Raw genomic sequence first — 19,523 nt, forward strand, 5'->3', positions numbered from 1 at the left:
GAGTCCCCTACCGTCGGAAGATCAGGTCTATCACCTCTGGATGGAAGGACCACTTGTGGCGAGAGAAGAAGGTCCTGCTAAGGCGATCTGCCAGGATATTCCTGGTTCCAGGTAAGTGAGCGGCCACCAGGTGAATGGCATTCTGCACACAAAGTTCTCTGAGGCTGAGTGCCTCTTGACACAGGACCAAGGACCTGGCGCCGCCCTGCCTGTTGATGTAATACATCGCGGCTGTATTGCCCCTGAGGACCTGCAACACCTTGCCTGTCAGGTGGGCAAAAAAGCCTGGCAGGTCAGGCGCACCGCCTTGAGCTCCCTGATGTTGATATGAAGAGCTAAGTCGTGCTGCATCCAGCGACCTTGGGTGCAGAGCTCACCCAGGTAGGCTCCCCAACCCAGATCTGACACCTCCGAGACATGGGTGAGAGACGGTGACAGGGGCACAAAGGAAACTCCCTACAGCACTGCCTTGGGATGTAGCCACCAGTTCAAGGACAAGAGGATGCGGTCCGGCACTGTGACCACTCAGTCTAGGGGGTGCCTGCTGGGAACGTAGACCGTTGTCAGTCACGTTTGCAGGGGTCACAGATGAAGCCGGGCGCGCTTGACCACATACATGCACGCTGTCATGTGGCCCATCAGCCGCAGGCAAGCGTGGGCCATGGTGATCGGATGTCTCCTCACGTGGGCAATGAGATCCACACTGGCCTGAAAGCGTGCTTCCAGAAGGAAGGTACTGGCTCGCATGGAATCGAGAACCGCTCCGATAAACTCTATGCACTGGACTGGCCTCAACATGCACCTTTCTGTGTTTATTAACAGGCTCAGATCATTGCAGGTGGAGTGTACCAGATCAAGGCTTCTTCACACCTGTCCCGGAGACCTGCCCTTGATGAGCCAGTGTTGACGAGGCCTCACTGGCGCATTGAGAATGACCCACGCTCTGTCTTGCTTCACCTTTGGCAGGACTCTGTGGATAAGCGGTACAGGTGGAAAGGTGTACATTAACACTCCTGACCATGGGATCAGGAAGGTGTCTGACAGGGAACCCTCATCCCCGCTGTATAGGGAGCAGAACACGTGGCACTTCCTGTTCTGCCTGGACGCAAACAGGTCCAACTGGGGGTCTGGGAAGATCTGGACCCCCTGATGTTTGAGACAAGCCGCTACTGGCCATGCATTTTGTGAACACCCTGGGGGCTAAGGACCAGCCAAAGGATAGCGCCGTGAACCGAAAGTGGTGCCCCACCACTATAAAATACAGGAACCATCTGTGTCCTGGGAATATGGAGACATGGATGTAAGCATCCTTTAAGTCAAGAGCGGCGTACCAGTCCCCCGATTCAGGGAGGGGATAATGGAGGCCAGAGAGACCATGCGGGACTTCAACTTCTTGAGAGACTTGTTGAGGCCCCGTGGGTCCATGATGGGTCTGAGGCCCCGTTGGCCTTGGGGATTAGGAAGTAACGGGAGTAGAATCCTCTTCCTTTCATATCCCGAGAAACCACCTCCACAGGCCCCAACTGCAGGAGCTTTTCAACCTCCTGAACCAGGAGTTGCTCATGAAAGGGGTCCCTGAAGAGGGATGGGGAAGCAGGGGGATGGGAAGCAGGGGTATCCACAAACTGCAGGGTGTAGTCCCGAGCTACTATGTCCAGGACCCAGCAGTCCGAGGTAATCTGCAATCAGGCCGAGTGGTAGGGAGAAAGGCGACTGAGGAAAGAACGGGCAAGATTCAGCCGGCTGACTGGGGCGTCGCTCTCGAGTGCACCCTCAAAATGATCGCTTTTGGCCCCCCAGGTGCTTAGCGGGTCCGGGTTGGGCCGGCGATAGAGAGGAGGAAGGACCACGGCGGTTAAACCCAGTGTCCCTTCTCCTTGTAAATCCCTGCTGAGCTTGCCAAGGCCTCAGTGGTGGCAGAGACCAGAATGCCTTTCTGGCCAACTGCGGGGTATGCATGCCCAACGAGCGAAGGGTAGCCTTAGTGTCCTTCAACCTGTGAAGCCTGGCATCCGTTTGATCGGAGAAGAGCCCAACTCCGTTAAAGGGGAGGTCCTAAATCGAGGCCTGCATCTCGTGGGAGAGGTCCACCATATGGAGCCAGGAGCTGCGTCGCACAACCACCGCCGATGCGACCACTGTTGCTGCTGAGTCCGCCACGTCCCATGCCATTTGCAGGGAGCATCTGGCTGCTGTAGTCCCTCCTCCACCAGGGTATCGTCGCCCAGAATTGTAGGCTAGCAGTTGAATAAATTTTTCTGCCAAATAAATCAAGTTTTTTGGCTTCTTTATTCTTGGGAGTGGAGGCGGTGGGGACCTGCTTGTCCTTTTCATTGGCCGCAAACACAACCAGCGAGTCCAGGAGTGGGTGAGTATAAAGGTACTCAAAATCCTTTGCTGGCATAAAAGATTTTTTCTTGGCCTATTTTGAGGTGGGTGGGATGGGGTCTGCCACAGTGATCCGGCAAGGACTCCATCGTGTAAGGGCAAGGTGACCGGGGCGGGCATGGAGGCCGAGAGGACATTGAACAGGGTGTCCTCCTGCTCAGTCATCTCCTGCACTTCCAGCCCCAAGTTCTCAGCCACCCGCCTGAGAAGACCTTGGTGCTCTTTAAAGTCATCCGGGGGGCTGGCCCTGGAAGGTTCCGCAACTGCCTCGTCCAGGGAAGAGAGGCAGCCCTGGCCACCGGTGGTGTTGCTGGGGGCTTGGCCGCTGCTGGAGAGGGAGGTTTGGGGGTGGGCACTGAGTCCTCTACCCCAACCTCAGAGAGCTTCTGGTACTGGGCCTGGTGCCGTCGATCTCCGCTCTGACATGGCCACTGATGCGTGCTGAGAAGGGGGCATTGTCATCACCGGAACGCCCCATGCTCCCCAATATGGCCACTGTGGTGCCGGGGATGGCAGGGCAGTTTCTGGTGTCCAATCCCGTTGCAAAGACTGTGGTGATGGACTGAACTGGACCTCCGTGCCAGGGGAACCACTCTCTGGCGACCAGGGAGGAGCTGTCAACGCCTGGGTTTGCTTGCTAGTCATGGCTACCGGTTAGCGCTGACCAGGCGTAAGCAACCGGTAGCTATACTGGGGAGAGCAGTCCTGGAGCCGGGGAGATCACCATCGGGGAGAACCGCGTTGCGGAGACCGGTAACACGAGTGGGAGCAGTCCCACGGCACTGGTGACTGGGACTGACATATAGATGCGGATCAGTGATAGGGCGAACGACATCGGTCATAACATGGGGAACATCAACCCTGTACTGGGGAATAACATCCGGAGGAGGGTTTGGGTGACCGACGGCGTGGTTGCAACCTGCCACGGGATTGCTTATCTGGCGATCTGCAGTGCTCCCCCGCCCCCGGAGGGGTCTTAACAGCTGGCTTGCTCTCTCGGGGAGCCTTAGTCTGGACCTGTGACACTGGAGACATCACAGGAGCAAGTGGAGACCTGTGCTCTCTCTGCTCCTGGGTCTGGGATGACGACAGTGCAGGTAGGGTGGTGGGTCCCATACCACTCACCAGAGTCCTTTAATAGGACTAAGAGCTCCAGCCACGGAGGCATGCTCACACTGCTCTGGAGAAGGCTGGCGGATAGGCCCAGTGCCTCTACTGGATGACCCTTGGGCCTTCTTGCTCGGTGTTGGTGAGTGCTTCTTCGCCTTCTTCTTCGGCACCGGCGACAGCGAACGGTGCTGAGAGGACCCGGGTGCCGGCGGCGCACTGTGCAGAGAGGCCGAAGTACTCGGTATGGCCTGCACACAGGGCTTGAAAGCCGGACGGAGAGTGGACTCCGTCAGGAGAGCTCTGAGGTGAATGTCCCTCTCCTTCTGGGTGTGAGACGGAAAGTTCTTACCGATTCAGCAACACTCCTTTATGTGATTCCCCCAAGCATCTAAGACAGCTGTTGTGGGGGTCACTCACGGGCACAGGCCTACCACAGACCAAACAGGATTTAAACCCTGGAAGTCCCAGCTGGGACCCTAGCTAACAGCTAACTATGCTATTTAACTACTTAACACTAACTACAATTAAACAAAGGCCCGAAGTCCAATGGAAAAACACCACTAGCTCTTGATAAGCAAGAGAGAGGCGCTCCGACTGACCACCATGGGCGGTAAGAAGGAACTGAGAGGGCGTAGGCCGGCAGTGCCTAATATACCGTGGCATGGGCGCGGCACACTAGAGGGCGCTACAGTTGGCCCTACGGGTACTGCTAAGGCAAAAATCTCCAACAGCCACACATGTGGGCATGAGCACACCTAGAATGGAATGGACATAAGCAAGCACTCAAAGAAGAAATTAAATGGCACTCCCAGGAAGTGGCTCTCAAAGCTATGGCCCACAGAGCCCTTCCTGCTGCTTTGCAGCTCGAAGCAGGGGTGGCGCAATGGCCTTGGAAGTTATTGCTGTTTTACAAAGTGATCAGCAGAATCATTCCACGTGCCGTTCTGCGTCCAGTCTGGGGTACTTTATTAAATGGGCATGTAACAGTTCTGAAGAAGGCCCAGCAAATAGCTACCAATAGATCAGCGGTCTGGAGGTCCACAGCTAGGAGGACAGGCTGGGGATCTTAGTTTTCAATTTAGAGAATAGATGTCTAGGGGAAGGGGGAGAATCTTACTGCTGCTGTGTAAAGTACAGTGGACGCCAATCTGGAAATGAAGGGGAGGAGATGAGAGAGAGCAGAGCTCTTCTTCCTTTATCTACCAGCTGTCCCAAGAGACCGAGGGGAGAGACAGCACGAGATAGGAACACAGGAATTCCCTCCCCTTTTGTTCAGTGCCTCTCCCTGTGCCACGTAATTTGCCACATTTTACATAGGTGGTAAGCTCCTCAGCTCACTCTTTTTGGTCTGTGAAGAACTCTGCAATGCTATGGGGATGTATAAATCAGAATAAACCCAAACCGAAGTCTAATGCTCTGTGCTGCTGCTGGAAGCCAAGGCGTTCACACAGAAACATTCACTATGCTTAGTCAGAGGACCTCTCCATGTGCTGAGCTGTCTCCATCACTGAGACCCCAACCAGGGGCCCAAAGCCATTTCCCTTTTCCCTTGCACCTTACAACCCACAATATAGCTACAGCTTCACATTCAGACCAGAACCTCTGCTGCCCCTCACTTATCACCATACTGCCTCTAGTACCTGCATTCATGTCTATCAGCTGCTCTCTCTTCTGCTGCTTCTCCAGTCTTTCCTTCTCAGCTTTCTCCTTGGCCAGTTTTGCTCGGCGCATCTTCTCCTCTGTCTCACGCCGCTTCTGATTCTCCTTGGCAGATTGCTGCAAATGAGAAAAACAGCTATTTGGGCAACTGATGATGCAAAGGTCTAAGGGGGGGGTAACTGTACAGACAGAGTTACTTTCCCAGTAGGAAAGGATGAGAAAAGATCACACCAGGGCTGGGTGCACAGGATGGAATGGTCTGAGCTAAGTGGTAGGATGAGAAATGGGTCCCTTGGCTCACCAGAAACATGTTCCTGAAGTTGTGCAGATCCATGAAGAACTCCTCAATGGATATTTTCTTGGGATCAAACAGGAAGTACTGGCCCATCTCCTTAAAAAGGTTCTCCATATTTGAGTGCATCATTCGCAGCTTTTCATACTGCTCCTGAGCATCCTTCACAAAGATGTGAAATTTGAGAGTCAAGGATTAAAATCGGCTGCTCTGTGGAAACACAGGGGTGAGGGATAGTGTGTGCATGCACCAGAATTATCTGGTTAACCAGTTGGCTCTTCTCTAGCTTGCAAGATTCCTCTGACAGCATAGAGAGCTTCCTCTCCAACTGCAGTGATCCCCAGCATACTCAATTGGGTGCACCCCAGTATTCTCTGCTCAAGAGGTCAAGGGTTCAGTGTCTTATGTTAAAGGGGGAGGAGGAAGGGGTAGGTGTGAATATGCATGGCATGCACTGGACTTCCCACAGCACACCCCTACCAGGGATTCCCTTACAAAGGGAGACCTTACAGTGCACCAGTGCTGCTCCTTCTGTATGGCCCCTACTACCTGTGACGTTCCCCTCTGGTGTTATCTGGACCGGTGATCTGCTAGGTCACTCCAATCCCTGACTCTGGGAGCCAGGCTTACCCTGTTCTGATGTGAGAACCCTCACTCCTGAGCTGTTCACGCACAGCCTCTGGCATGTAAGATGCTCCTTCAATTCTGCAACCGAATGACACTAGCCAATATCTCCGGTCCCAGACACAACCCTAGGAACCTCTGTCTTGCAGCGTCCAGTTATGCCCACTGGACGCTGCAAGCTTATATGAGTTCGTCAATTTAACAAAGAAATTGATATGCACCAGGCTCGTTATCCCAAGGGGAGATTCTGACACACTTCAAACCAAACGCACTGCTTCAGGTAGAATAAACAAACAGATTTATTAACTATGAAAGATAGATTTTAAGTGATTATAAGTCAAAGCATAACAAGCCAGATTTAGTCAAATGAAACAAAAGCAAAATGCATTCTAAGCTGATCTTAACACTTTTAATGCCCTTACAAACGTAGATGCTTCTCTGGCTGACTGGTTGCCCTTCAGCCAGGCTCTCCCCTTTGATCAGCGCTTCAGTCGCTTGGTGTGGTGTCTGAGGAAGAGCATGGCACGCTGCAAACGTCTCTCCCTTTTACCATGTTCTTTCTTCCCTCTTGGCTTTGCCCTCATGACCCTTCAGAGTCATGTAAGCATTACTTCATTGCAGTCCCAAACTGACGAAAGGAAGGGGGGTGACTCACTCAAGAGTCCAACAGATCCTTTTGTTGCTGCCTAGGCCAGTGTCCTTTGTTCCTGTTTGCCCCACACATGCCCTGATAATGTGCGAACTGCCTCTCTGCTCTTGGACAGTTTTTGCCTGGGCTTGCTTTAAGCCATGAGGATATATTTTCAGCCTCATAACTATATACATGAAATTATAACCTATAACATTACTGTAACAACTACTACAACATCACTATAACAACAATGCTCAGTGCAATATGAGCCTTCCGAAGATACCCGACATGACAAACTTTGCATTGAATATCACAAAATCATTTTACAAGGATCAACATGGGGGTGCTGGGTGTTCCCCCGAGGTACAGAGTGTCACACCACCACAGTACAGTGGGAGTCAACACACCTGCATCCCAAATCCATGCAACTCACCAGAATCCCCTCAGCCAGAGCAGACTACCTGTCAGCCTGACCATCACCCTGCAATGTGCCTGCATCTGAGTGCTTTTGTCCCCAAAACACATGCAAATATAGCGTATCTACATCCCAGTTTTGTCCCCCGACAGTAGCATGGGAATACTCTCACTCATGGTAGATGCCAAGTACCAACTCTCATCTCACAGAACACGGAATTCCCTTGCCTGTGGTAGCAACTCCCCAAGACAATGTAGCATACCAAATATTGCCCTCAGTAGAGGTACACCCTGTGTTCCAGCCGTCACCATATGGTGCACAGAGAATCCTGCTGTCTGTGGCATATAGCTGCAGACCAACTTCCAGTAAACTCGCAAAGTACCAAGCATTTTTGGCACCCAGATGAGTAACAGACACACGAGCCCACAAGGCACTGGGGATCCCCTTGCACACAGCATCCAAGGACCTGGAAGTAAGTGGAGATTCCCCTGCTGATGGCATAGCGCATCTGAACAATGAACCAGGGATCCCTTCAGTCATGCACGAACATGCCTTTCCCCAACACCATGTCAGAGATGTCTTCTTCCACAGGACATACCCATGTGCTAGCTCCCCACAACCTTGCAGTGCACTGGAGATCTCTTCTGCCCTAGCATGTGCCCATGTACAGGCCCCTCTTTCTTAGGGGTAAAGGATATGGTCATTTTTTCCACAAATTTATCCTTCTCATCTGTGGCAGTGGGGAATTTCTCAACATCATGCTGCAGGTCTGAAATCTGTTTCTTCATCTGATCCAAATTCTTCTGTAAATTCTCAGCAGAGACTGAAAGAGATAGACAAAGATGGAGTATGATATTCCCAACATACACATCAAAATCAAGGCCTTGTCCACAATGGGATTTTAAACACAACTGTAACTGCACCCATGCAGAGAAAAGGCACTATTTATAGAACCCTGCAAATCTGCGGATACCTGCTTTATATCCATGGATATCCACATCCATGGGGCCATGTTTGTGGATCGGATGTGGATACAAATTTTGTATCAGGGCTCTAACCATTTACACTGGTGTAGCTTAACCCAGTTCAATGCAAGGCTAGTTCCACCAGCACAATGGCGTTGTGCCAGTGCAGACAAGACCAAAGCTCCCTGGGGTCCTTGGCAGCAGTTCATACCATAGACAGGGCCCTATATACTCATGGATGGTATCAGCTCAGGTGGAGGGCAAAGCGGACTTGTTTTCTACACCCAGCAGACGGACGATGTCTCTAGCATTCCACTCATTCCTCTTCCCCTTTCCAAATGGGCATAAGCAAGGGATGATGGGCCAGATTCCTGGCCCCACTATGCTGCCTTTGTGCCATTCTTGTAAGGGGCCATACAGAGGCTGCCTGTGACTTCCCCCAGCCTAGAGGTTCTACACCATCTCCCTTTGCAACCCCCGGCCTAGGAGATCCTCTATGGTTCAGTGATTTCTGGCTGCCACAACAGTTTCTTTGGGTCACATATCGCTTGGTGGCACTTGTAGCAGCCCTCAGGCTAAACGAGGATTGGTGATCTACAAAGATAGCGTAAAACCACCATTGCCCCCTTCAGCACGAAGCACAGTGCACTTGAGAAACAGGGTGTTTGTTTATATTAGAATTTCTATTGTGTGTGTTGTCAGAAGAGAGCTTGAGGGCTAAAAAGGAATGTGATCAGTACTAATGGAAGAGAAACATGAGACAGGTTAGTGAATGCAGAATTGAAAGGGGGGCCAGGACCCCAGGCACTCTGCTGACAGCTTCCATTCCTGCTCTCTGAAGGAAGGATACATCTGCAGTCTGCATCCTGCTGCTCTCCTCTTTCCTTCCTCCTTGGACACTGACTCAACACAGCTAGCCTTCCACACAGGACAAACAATAGATATAACAAATGGAAGGATGGACACCTGGGAGTACAGGGAGCGTCCCTCACAACCCTACACAGCACAGCGCAGCCCTACTGCTAAGTCCAGAGAGGCCTTCCTTTTACCATACTCACAAAACCACATACCACTGGGAACTAGCTTCAACAGCAACCTTTTGGCCTAACGTCCATTTACACAGAAACAAAAATTGACTTTGTTACGTATGCTCAAGATCCACTCTCCCATTCCTACCCATACACAGAGACAAACCTCCACTCTCCCAAAAAAATATCAACACCCCACATGTAACCCTGCACCACCTTTCACCTATTCTGACACCACCTTCTGTAACACTCTCCACCCACACTACAATAACAAATACCTCGACTGGCTTTCTCCACGTGGATGAGCTCATCAGAGAACTTCATTACGTCAGGGTACTGCTGCTCACACAGCTCAGTCAGGAAGTGCAGCAATGTTAACTTCTGATCAGTGGATTTTGTGTCTCGGAGCTGGTAATGAGAAAACTGGCTGTGAGAATGGGACAGCACACAGACTACTCGAAACTAGCCAAGAGTGGTTTGCTGCCCCAAGCACAGATGCCTGAAGGTTTCCCTGTGTGAAAAACACAGAGGAAGCAATTCCCTGACCTGCCCATGGAAAAAATACTCACCTTGCAGAGGAAGCTAATGTTGAAGCCAAAGGCACCAGCATTCCTAGAGCCTGCATTCATGAAGTTGCCCACCAGTAGGATTATCTCCAGCAGGCTGGAAAAGCTCTTACTTTTGCGTACTTCCTCACAGGCTGCTGTTACTGAGACAATCTCAGGCTTGATATTCTCCACCTGCTCATTAAATTGCAGCTTGAAGAGGATGGCATTGAGGCGGGGCCGCAGGCAGGAAACCGAGCTAATCTGAGAAGGGAAGGGGACAGGAACAGTGTCACACACAGGAGGAACGGAAAACAAGATGCTCTGAGAAGGGAAGGGGACAGGAAAGGAAGCCTACTTACCAGTGACGGTAGCTCTTTGCAGATCCACTCTCTAGGAGTTGTGTGCTATACCTTGCGAGTCCCAGAATCATTTAAGAGCAACTAACCATAGGAGATACACACACTGACACTCAGTCAAACATAAGGTACATTAGATTTTTTCAATTGAGGCTGTAATGCCCACATGCCTAACCATACTCAGTTCCACTCCATGTATGCAAAATCTAATTCTAGACCACAAAGATGAGGGGAAAATGGGCAAGGAAGCATAGCTCTGCAGAGTAAATACACATGGAGAACTTCAATTACTGGTAGGTAAACTGCCCTTCCCTTGCATACAATTGTCATTGCAGATTCCCACTCTAAGGCCACAATTCCAGAAAGCATGAAAATAGGCTCTGAAGTCCTGTTGGCTTCAAGCACATGAAGGCTGTGCTTTAGTGCTTTCCTGAATAGGGATGCTTTCCCAAATCAGAGTCTAACATCTGATTTGGGATGTAATAGCAATGAACCTGCGGCAGGGTTACTCAGAAGCATATATTTAAACAGAGACAGAAGCGCTGGCCTCCCAAGGTGAACATCAAATCCAGATCCAATCTCAAGAGACTACACCCGAACGTAGCCATGACACAGGATCTTCATGGTAGTCTTAGTCTCAAAGAAGCAGGCCACTGAAGCAGCCATAGCTCCTTGACACTTGAACCCCCATCTAAGATAACATAGCTGAATGTACACTGTTACTGATTGAAGATTGCTTGTTGCTTGGTCTTCTTCCTTTGTTATGACAACCAGGCAATTTATTAAACTGTTTAGTTCTAGCTCAATAGTAGCTTCATGGCCAGCTTGTGGGCTTGGAAAAAAGTTCAGAAAGGAAATGGCCTGGGATGAAACTTACATTATCTTGGTCAGGAATTGACTCAAGCAGATCATCCATGAGTCTAGGGAGGGTCAAGTTCAAATCCCAAACACTAGGTGATTTACAGATTGGTGGGTATACAGGCAAAAGACCCTTTGGAAATAGTTTCACCAAAGGATGAGCAATGACAATTACCATCCATGTGGAACAACTCATTCTAGGAACTAAATGTACCTTAACTATAGAAAAAGATAACCCAGATTTCATCAAGAACAATAAACGCTCCAAAATGACAAGAACAGGCCATACCCGAGTTGCCACATCCTTACTATAAGAACACACAGAAATGCTTCTATTTGAATAAATGACTCAAAGCGTCTAAGATTGTCTAAGGTTCCAACATCCGTGCCACTAGGTGAAGCGACTGGCTCAGAATTTCCTTCTGGAAACTCTGGTTAAGAGCACAGGTAGTTCTTTCATAAGCACAAGAATGCCCAGATACCACAGCTAATGGGCCCCAACCAAGATTATTAGGATTCTGTAATCCAATTCTTGTCTTGCTTTCTACAATAGAAAACGGGGGTGGGGAAGGACTAGAACCACGTGTCTAAGAAATTAGATATCCTACCCCTTGGGTTTGGCTGTGGTCCAGTCAGTGAACTAGACCGGAAGGAAGGAAATAAATTATTATTGGTCTGGGCTTTCCATTGGCATTTCATGACCAGGTTTCACCCTGGGAATAAGATGTGGCTGAAGAAACTGGCTGATGCTGGTAACTGGTAGACACTGTGATGATCCCCGCAGTCTACTTACTGAACTACTGGAATGAAGGTAGTGCCAAGACTGAACACTAGACTGCAGTTGCTGATGCTGGCGGGATATTGAAGAGTGAGACCTTCACAGGCAGCACAATGGGACCAGATGCTGCAAGGTAAACCCCTAAATTCCAAGACAACAATAATTATTCTACTGTCATGAAATATCCATATCCTTTGTTCTCATCCTCCCAGCCCCCACAAAAACCACCCAGCTATGACTAAATTGAAAATTTTTACTGATGTAAAATGTAATGACTATTTTCCAGGATGAGTTTTGTTACTGTTCTCTGGGCACTCTGACTCTACTCTTTGGGCGTTGGCTCCTGTGATGCTAGCCAAGGCAACCCAGCTCAGAACCTCCTCTTCTCCCTATGTGCCAGGAAAGGGAAGGTTTTGGTAGCTGGCTTCAGCAGCTTTTCTCCCCAGCTTCTCAGGTCTCAGCTGCTGCACTGTTCTCCAGCCTACAATTGTGTCTCCTCCACTCCCTGGACCCTTGTTTCTTGCTTTCCTACCTGCTGCTGGTTGGCTCCATGAAGGAGCATGTACTGTGATCCAATTAACTTCCCTTTGTGGGGAAAGTTGCAGAGCAAGAGGAAGCTGCAGGCTGATCCAAGCAGGGCAGGGTGACGGACGGAAAACAAAATGTCAGGTGTAATAGATGAGAGACCTGGGAAGTGTAAGTGTTCAGTGACAATACTGAAACATGCCAGACAGGCTTGGACTTTTGCAACATTAAGTGTTAAGTGGGTTTCCTGGGGAATCCCTGAGGGTGCTTAAAGCAAATTCAACAATAGTGCTTATACAAAAACCCAGGCTTTTGAAGCTTTGTCCTTAGGAGAGCACATTGACTGGAGATACAGGAGATCAGAGATCAAAGGCCCAAATGCTAGAAAGAAACAGCTGGACTGTCCCAAGCTTGTTCTAGTTCTTGATCTGAAGCCTGACATGAACTTGCAACCAGGAGAACTAACCCTTTTTACTAAAAAGAAAAGGAGTACTTGTGGCACCTTAGAGACTAACTAATTTATTTGAGCATAAGCTTTCGTGAGCTACAGCTCACTTCATCGGATGCATACTGTGGAAAATACAGAAGATGTTTTTAATACACACAGACCATGAAAAAATGGGTGTTTATCACTACAAAAGGTTTTCTCTGCCCCCACCCCAGTCTCCTGCTGGTAATAGCTTATCTAAAGTGATCACTCTCCTTACAATGTGTATGATAATCAAGGTGGGCCATTTCCAGCACAAATCCAGGGTTTAACAAGAACGTCTGAGGAACGGGGGGGGGGGGGGGGGGGGGGGGGGGGATAAACAAGGGGAAATAGGTTACTTTTTATAATGAATCAACCATTCCCAGTCTCTATTCAAGCCTAAGTTAATTGTATCCAATTTGCAAATTAATTCCAATTCATCAGTCTCTCGCTGGAGTCTGTTTTCCAAGTTTTTTTGTTGAAGGATAGTCACTTTGAGATCAGAAATCGAGTGACCAGAGAGATTGAAGTGTTCTCCGACTGGTTTATGAATGTTATAATTCTTGACATCTGATTTGTGTCCATTTATTCTTTTACGTAGAGACTGTCCAGTTTGACCAATGTACATGGCAGAGGGGCATTGCTGGCACATGATGGCATATATCACATTGGTAGATGTGCAGGTGAACGAGCCTCTGATAGTGTGGCTGATGTTATCAGGCCCTGTGATGGTGTCCCCTCAATAGATATGTGGGCACAGTTGGCAACGGGCTTTGTTGCAAGGATAGGTTCCTGGGTTAGTGGTTCTGTTGTGTGATAGGTGGTTGCTGGGAGTATTCGCTTCAGGTTGGGGGGCTGTCTGTAGGCAAGGACTGGCCTGTCTCCCAAGATTTGTGAGAGTGTTGGGTCGTCCTTCAGGATAGGTTGTAGATCCTTGATAATGCGTTGGAGGGGTTTTAGTTGGGGGCTGAAGGTGACAGCTAGTGGTGTTCTGTTATTTTCTTTGTTAGGCCTGTCCTGTAGTAGGTGAATTCTGGGTGACTTTCCACAGTATGCATCCGATGAAGTGAGCTGTAGCTCAGGAAAGCTTATGCTCAAATAAATTGGTTAGTCTCTAAGGTGCCACAAGTACTCCTTTTCTTTTTGCGAATACAGACTAACATGGCTGTTACTCTGGAACCCTTTTTACTGTTTTTTATGTTCTCTGTAATGCTAGGATTTGGCCGATGGGACAGTGCCCTAAGAATAAATGTATTTTGTTTTGTGAAGGCTGGCTTGTAACTGGAATTTAAAAAAAAACAACACCACACAGATAACACTAACCATAGTTGAAGTGAGAAGCTGGGGAAAGGGAAATTATCACCAGAAAAACACTGCTGAGTAGCAGCATCATGAAGTGATCCCACTTGGAGTGCCCTCTTCGACAAGCCACGCCACACCAGGTACAGCTGCCTAAGTTTCCCCTTCACTGCTTCTGAGTACAAACAACCCTTGCAAGGTTAATTTATTACAAAAGAAAGGCCATTGCACATAAACCATAATGCAAGCTCCACAGCCATAGTTTAGATAGTACATCAAGTAGAGCCCAGCATCTCTCTCTATACTGAGGCTCTCCAGTGCAGCTCCAGCATCTCTCACCTTGCGGGGGGAGGGATAGCTCAGTGGTTTGAGCATTGGCCTGCTAAACCCAGGATTGTGAATTCAATCCTTGAGAAAGCCATTTAGGGATCTGGGGCAAAAACTGGGGATTGGTCCTGCTTTGAGATGACCTCCTGAGGTCCCTTCCAACCCTGATATTCTATGATTCCTTGTCCCTAGCTTTCTGGCCCTCTGGCTTCAGCTAGCCAGCACACAGCCTCCAGCCCCCTTTCTGACTAGTTCTCCCTCCTCCTCCAGTCTCCTCACTCACAGATAGCTCTCATTTTCCCTTTTCTTAGTTCTCTCAAGCAGCTCTGAGTCTCCCTCCTACCTCCAGGTCCCAGTTGCCCTCGTTTAAGCCTAACTGGGAAGCAGCTGACAATTCCCAGGTGCTCTGGCCCCACTCCCTCTTGAAGGCCAGTGACACAGAAACTATCATCTGTAACCCACTATGAGGGCAGAGAGGCGTCTGAGGATCAATGTGCGCAACCCTCCAAAGCTGTTTCAGGACTCACAAGATAAAATGCACAACTCCCAGACAGCGGACATGCCAAAGCAATGCCACGAACACACTAAGTGGGAGGTAGGGGGGATCAGATCTGGGAAGGGAACGGGACAACAGCATCACACACACTGCAGGCCTGGTGGGGAGACTCCACATGCTGTGCACATGAGCAGCTGCTCAATGGTATCCTATCAAACCTGTCTCTGACTCCAAGGGCAGGGCACTCACCACAACACCAAACTGCTCAGACTCAGCCAGTTCATTGTACTCGTCTCTCAGCTCTGACAGCATTTTCAGCTGTTCTGGCTCTGGCATCTGCTTAATCAGGTTCTGAGGGAGAAACACGTGAGTCAGTGAAGCACAATCATATGAATCAGGCCCCCTGGCAAGAGCAAGAGAAGGTGGGTGACTCCTACATGATGTGGAATGAAGGCAGCTCTGGAAGCCATGGACCCTCCTACCCAAGAAAGGAGACAATGCTCTTAGGAAAGATTGATATCCCATCAGCTCATTTCTCCAAACAGACCTCAGTACAGCAAATACAAGGGAGTCTCCATTGCAGGGAAAGATATTTGCCTCCCTGATCCTCACTCACCTGCACCAGGGACTCAGTCAGCACAACCTCATTCACCTCCAGGATTACATTCTTGATCTCCTCGTAAGGCATACGGAAGGAGCCCAGGAAAATCGCTGCCAGGGTAACAAAAAGAAGCACAAATAAATCTGTGGGGACAGTGTTCAGCCAAGAAATACATAGAGATAAAGTCACTTTATGCCTCAATCGGCTCTCTCTATTGAGCCCCATCAGGAAGCTTATGCACACCCTTGGACTCACGGGCAATTCCCTAATTCCAACATACTCACAGAGATTCTGTGCACTCTTTGAATCCAACACTTTCAGCTCTTTGACCTTTTTCTTTTGTGTACTCTTCTCCTGTCCGCCTTCCTGGTCTTGCTTTGCTGCGTGCACAGGAAATTAAGGTCAGTAGAGACAAAAGGAGCTTTCACCCACATCTTGGAAGCACAGTGCTTCTCCACACACCTGCCAAATAAAGCTGCCTGCTGCTCAGAGCTCCGTCCAGTCCATGTCCCACAAACAACTACACAGGCCACAGACATTTACAGAGGAGAGGGAGAGAGCAGGGCAGCTACTCTCACTAGCCTTACCTTCCTGCTCAGGGACAGAGAAGCAGCCTTGACTCTCCCAGACAGAAGAAAAATATCCTAGCAATAGGACATTTGCTGCAATATGTACTGGGCAAGCAGATAGACCTCAGAGATGGGTGAAAAAGCCCATATTGACAGGGCCCTAACAAATTCACGGTCCATTTTGGTCAATTTCATGGTCATAGGATTTTAAAAAATTGTAAATTTCATGATTTCAGCTATTTAAATCTGAAATTTCATGGTGTTGTAATTGTAGGGGACTTGACCCAAAAAGGAGTTGGGGGGTGGGGGGGTATTGCAAAGTTATTGTGTGTGGGGAGGGTGGCGGTACTGCTACCCTTACTTCTGCACTGCTGCTGGTGGCCATAGGTGCTGACTTTCGGTTTTGCCGGTGGGTGCCCTCCCGAGGCCCCACCCCCGCTCCGCCCCCTCCCAAGGCCCCACTCCCGCTCCGTCCTTTCCCCAGTCTGCCCAACGCTCGCTCCTCTCCGCCCCCTCCTCCGAGCACCTCTGACAGTTTTGGAAGGAGGCTATTCACATTAGAGAAGAAAGGTGGATGAGGTAATATCTTTTATTGGACCAGGTTTTGTTGGTGAGAGAGAGAAGCTTTTGAGCTTTCACAGAACTCTTCTTCAGGAAGAAGAACTCTGTGAAAGCTCCAAAGCTTCTCTCTCTCTCACCAACAAAAGCTGCTCCAATAAAAGATATTACCTCATCCACCTTGTCTCTCTAATTTCCTGGGAACAACAGGGCTACAACAACACAGCATACAAAAATGCAGGGTTCACATGAACAGCACAGAGTGACCATCACACCAGGGCACTATTTTCAGGATTCATCTTAGCATAATGTCATCATTACACCAAGAAAGTAGCACTACCAGCACAACGAGATAAATATAGCCATGTGTGCATGCCAAAAATTCACTGTACAAGCACACTCGGATCCACACAGCAGGATAGTAGTGTCAGTTTAGCTCTCAGTTTAGTGGGGCTACACACAGGGACTGAGTCCCAGGGTTCAGCTAAATACAAGGGCACCTGCAAATAGCTGTACTAACAGCAGGATCTACACTGGCCCAATAGGAGGAGTTGCACGTCAGGGCACTAATTCCCAATCCCAGTGCAAGGCAATATGGGATCCCGGCACTGGTCTTTAGTACCAGAATTTGTACTCCCAGGAGAGTGGGATGGAATTATAGAAGTTCCAGGGGGAAAAGCCCTCTGTGATCATCCTGGCTCAGTCCATCTCCCTGCCAATGCAGGGCTGATCCTTACTGCATGTTTTGTCCAGTCTCCTTTTAAAAGTCCCAAACCTTGGGGTTTCTAGTTGTGACACTCTATACCAGGGGTACTCAAACTGGGTGTCGGGACTCCTCAGGGGGTCACGAGGTTATTACATGGGGGGTCGCAAGCTGTCAACCTCCACCCCAAACCCCGCTTTGCCTCCAGCATTTATAATGGTGTTAAATATATTAAAAGTGTTTTTAATTTAAAGGGGGGGAGGGTCCGCACTCAAGAGGCTTGCTACGTGAAAGGGGTCATGTAAAAAAGTTTGAGAGCCACTGCTCTATCCCTTGGGGTAGTGGCGTACAGTGCTCTGTAAGCCCCATATTTATCATTTGTATATATTCTTTATATTTCATATAAAGCATGCCATGTAAGGTATCATGGGAAAGGTTATGATTTGCTGAAACCCACTGTTCTGTCGAAATATGTACATCATTAAAGTGTATGAAATTATGAGATTGTGCTGTATGGTATTAATGAAATATGCTGCAAATTTGGGAGTAGCCCAGAAGGCAACTCCACAGAAACAACAAGGCACTTGACCAAATGACTGGGTGGATGTTACACAACCATCACCAGCCATTGCGCAGCACGTGAATGACAATTAGCAATTCAATGACCATCACCAGAGAATTACTCAACCCTGGGATTCAGCAATGTCCCCCCTCCCCCCAACATGATGCTTGGACTTGTGTTTGCCAGAGCACATGGACTAAACAGGAGATAGTTCCAGCCCAGGTTGTACCCCAAGGGTCACACACTAGCCCTTCCCTTGGGAGAAAGAAAAGGAAGACTTGTGGCACACCCCAAGGCAGAGATTGCACTGCTAGGAAGGTTTCCCCTGATAGCTTGGAGTTTCTCTCTCCCCCACCCCACCCCTTCCCCACTGCCTCTTCCCTTCCACCCCCCCACTCCCATAAGAGGCAGTCACCCAGATGCCAGGAAGGGGGACCAAGCACACTGCACAGACATGACCACTGTCCCTGAGAGGCAGGCGTCTCTGACTGGGCAGGGAGGGCAAGCAGGGGGGCACCGCACGCTACAGCAGCCCAGGAGACGCCCCCCCCATGCCCGTCCCGGTCCAGCTGCCTGGTGGGGGCTGGTACTCTCAGTCTCTCTGTGCTGCGGGGGTCCAGGGGATGTTTTTGGAGACACCTCTGACTGAGCCCCCTGCCAGAGGCAGAGAGCTGGGCAGCAGCCGGTACCCCCCCATGCAAACAGCCATCCGCCAGCAGCCAGGTGCCGGCTCCCAGCACAGCCACCTGGGAAGGGGTTTCAGTCCCCCCCCAGCCACCCTCACCCCAAGATCCCCTTTGAAATACACTTATCAGCTGCTGCCACTGCCTTTAGTTGGCTGAGAGGTTGAAGCTAGGCTGGGAGCTGCTCAGCTGCAGAGCCACAGAAAGCAGCCTTCTGCCCACGAGAAGCAAGTAGGAGGAGGAGGCGGGGCGGTGGGGTCACTCAGCCCCTGCCCCAGGAGCAGAATCCATGTCATGGATTGCCCGGTGGCCAAAAAACAGCTAAACAGCCCTGCTGGGGAGAGCTTTTTTGGCTACACTGATCAGTGAAGCAGCTCAGAGCCGGAAACAGCTGATTGGTGGTGGCTCCCGGCTCTGCAAAAAACTGCTGATTGCCCCCCCCCCGACAGCCCCGCTGAACAGCTGATGGGGCCCACAGGCCTCAAACAGTTGACTGGTGCTGGTGGGTGCTGAGCACCCACTAATTTTCCCCCATGGGTGCTCCAGCCCCAGAGCACCCACGGAGTCGGCGCCTATGCTGGTGGCAGCACTGCCTTCAGAGGTGGGCAGCTGGAGAGTGGCGGCTGCTGCCCGGGAGCCAAGCTCTGAAGGCAGCACCAGCAGCAGTGCAGAAATAAGGATGGCATGATGTGGTACTGTCTCCCTTACTTCTGCGCTGCTGCCTACAGAGCTGGGGCCTCAAGCAGCAGCCGCCACTCTCCGGCTGCCCAGCTCTGAAGGCAGCAGTGCAGAAGTAAGGGTGGCAATACTGTGACCCCTCCTAAAATAATCCTGCGATCCCCCTGCAACTCCCTTTTGGGTCAGGACCCCCAATTTGTGAAACGCTGGTCTCCCCAGTGAAATCTGTATAGTATAGGGTAAAAGCACGCAAAAGACTAAATTTCACAATCTGTGATGTGTTTTTCACGTCCGTGAATTTGGTAGGGCCCTACATATTGAATCTTCCCCCGGTGCATTGGCAAAATGTCTCACACCTTGACAGAGGCTCTTTTCTTATCTAGCCCCAGGATCCCATCCCC

At 50.0% G+C, this 19,523-nt stretch overlaps 1 protein-coding gene across 3 annotated transcripts in view; it reads right to left on the reverse strand.

Annotated features, from left to right (window-relative positions):
• The window catches only part of DIAPH1 (diaphanous related formin 1), a 157,461-nt gene that overhangs the window by 19,280 nt on the left and 118,658 nt on the right, over positions 1-19,523 (reverse strand). For all 3 annotated transcript variants that reach the window (XM_043521331.1, XM_043521330.1, XM_027822676.3), the window contains 8 exons: positions 15,654-15,749; positions 15,385-15,479; positions 15,018-15,119; positions 9,682-9,921; positions 9,391-9,520; positions 7,818-7,942; positions 5,459-5,623; positions 5,139-5,274 (listed from right to left, as the gene is read on the reverse strand). In XM_043521331.1, the coding sequence (XP_043377266.1) occupies positions 5,139-5,274; positions 5,459-5,623; positions 7,818-7,942; positions 9,391-9,520; positions 9,682-9,921; positions 15,018-15,119; positions 15,385-15,479; positions 15,654-15,749 (1,089 nt within the window). The remainder of the gene's footprint in view (positions 1-5,138; positions 5,275-5,458; positions 5,624-7,817; positions 7,943-9,390; positions 9,521-9,681; positions 9,922-15,017; positions 15,120-15,384; positions 15,480-15,653; positions 15,750-19,523) is intronic.

Source organism: Chelonia mydas, chromosome 8 (genome assembly GCF_015237465.2).
Source record: "Chelonia mydas isolate rCheMyd1 chromosome 8, rCheMyd1.pri.v2, whole genome shotgun sequence".
NCBI lineage: Eukaryota > Metazoa > Chordata > Testudines > Cheloniidae > Chelonia > Chelonia mydas.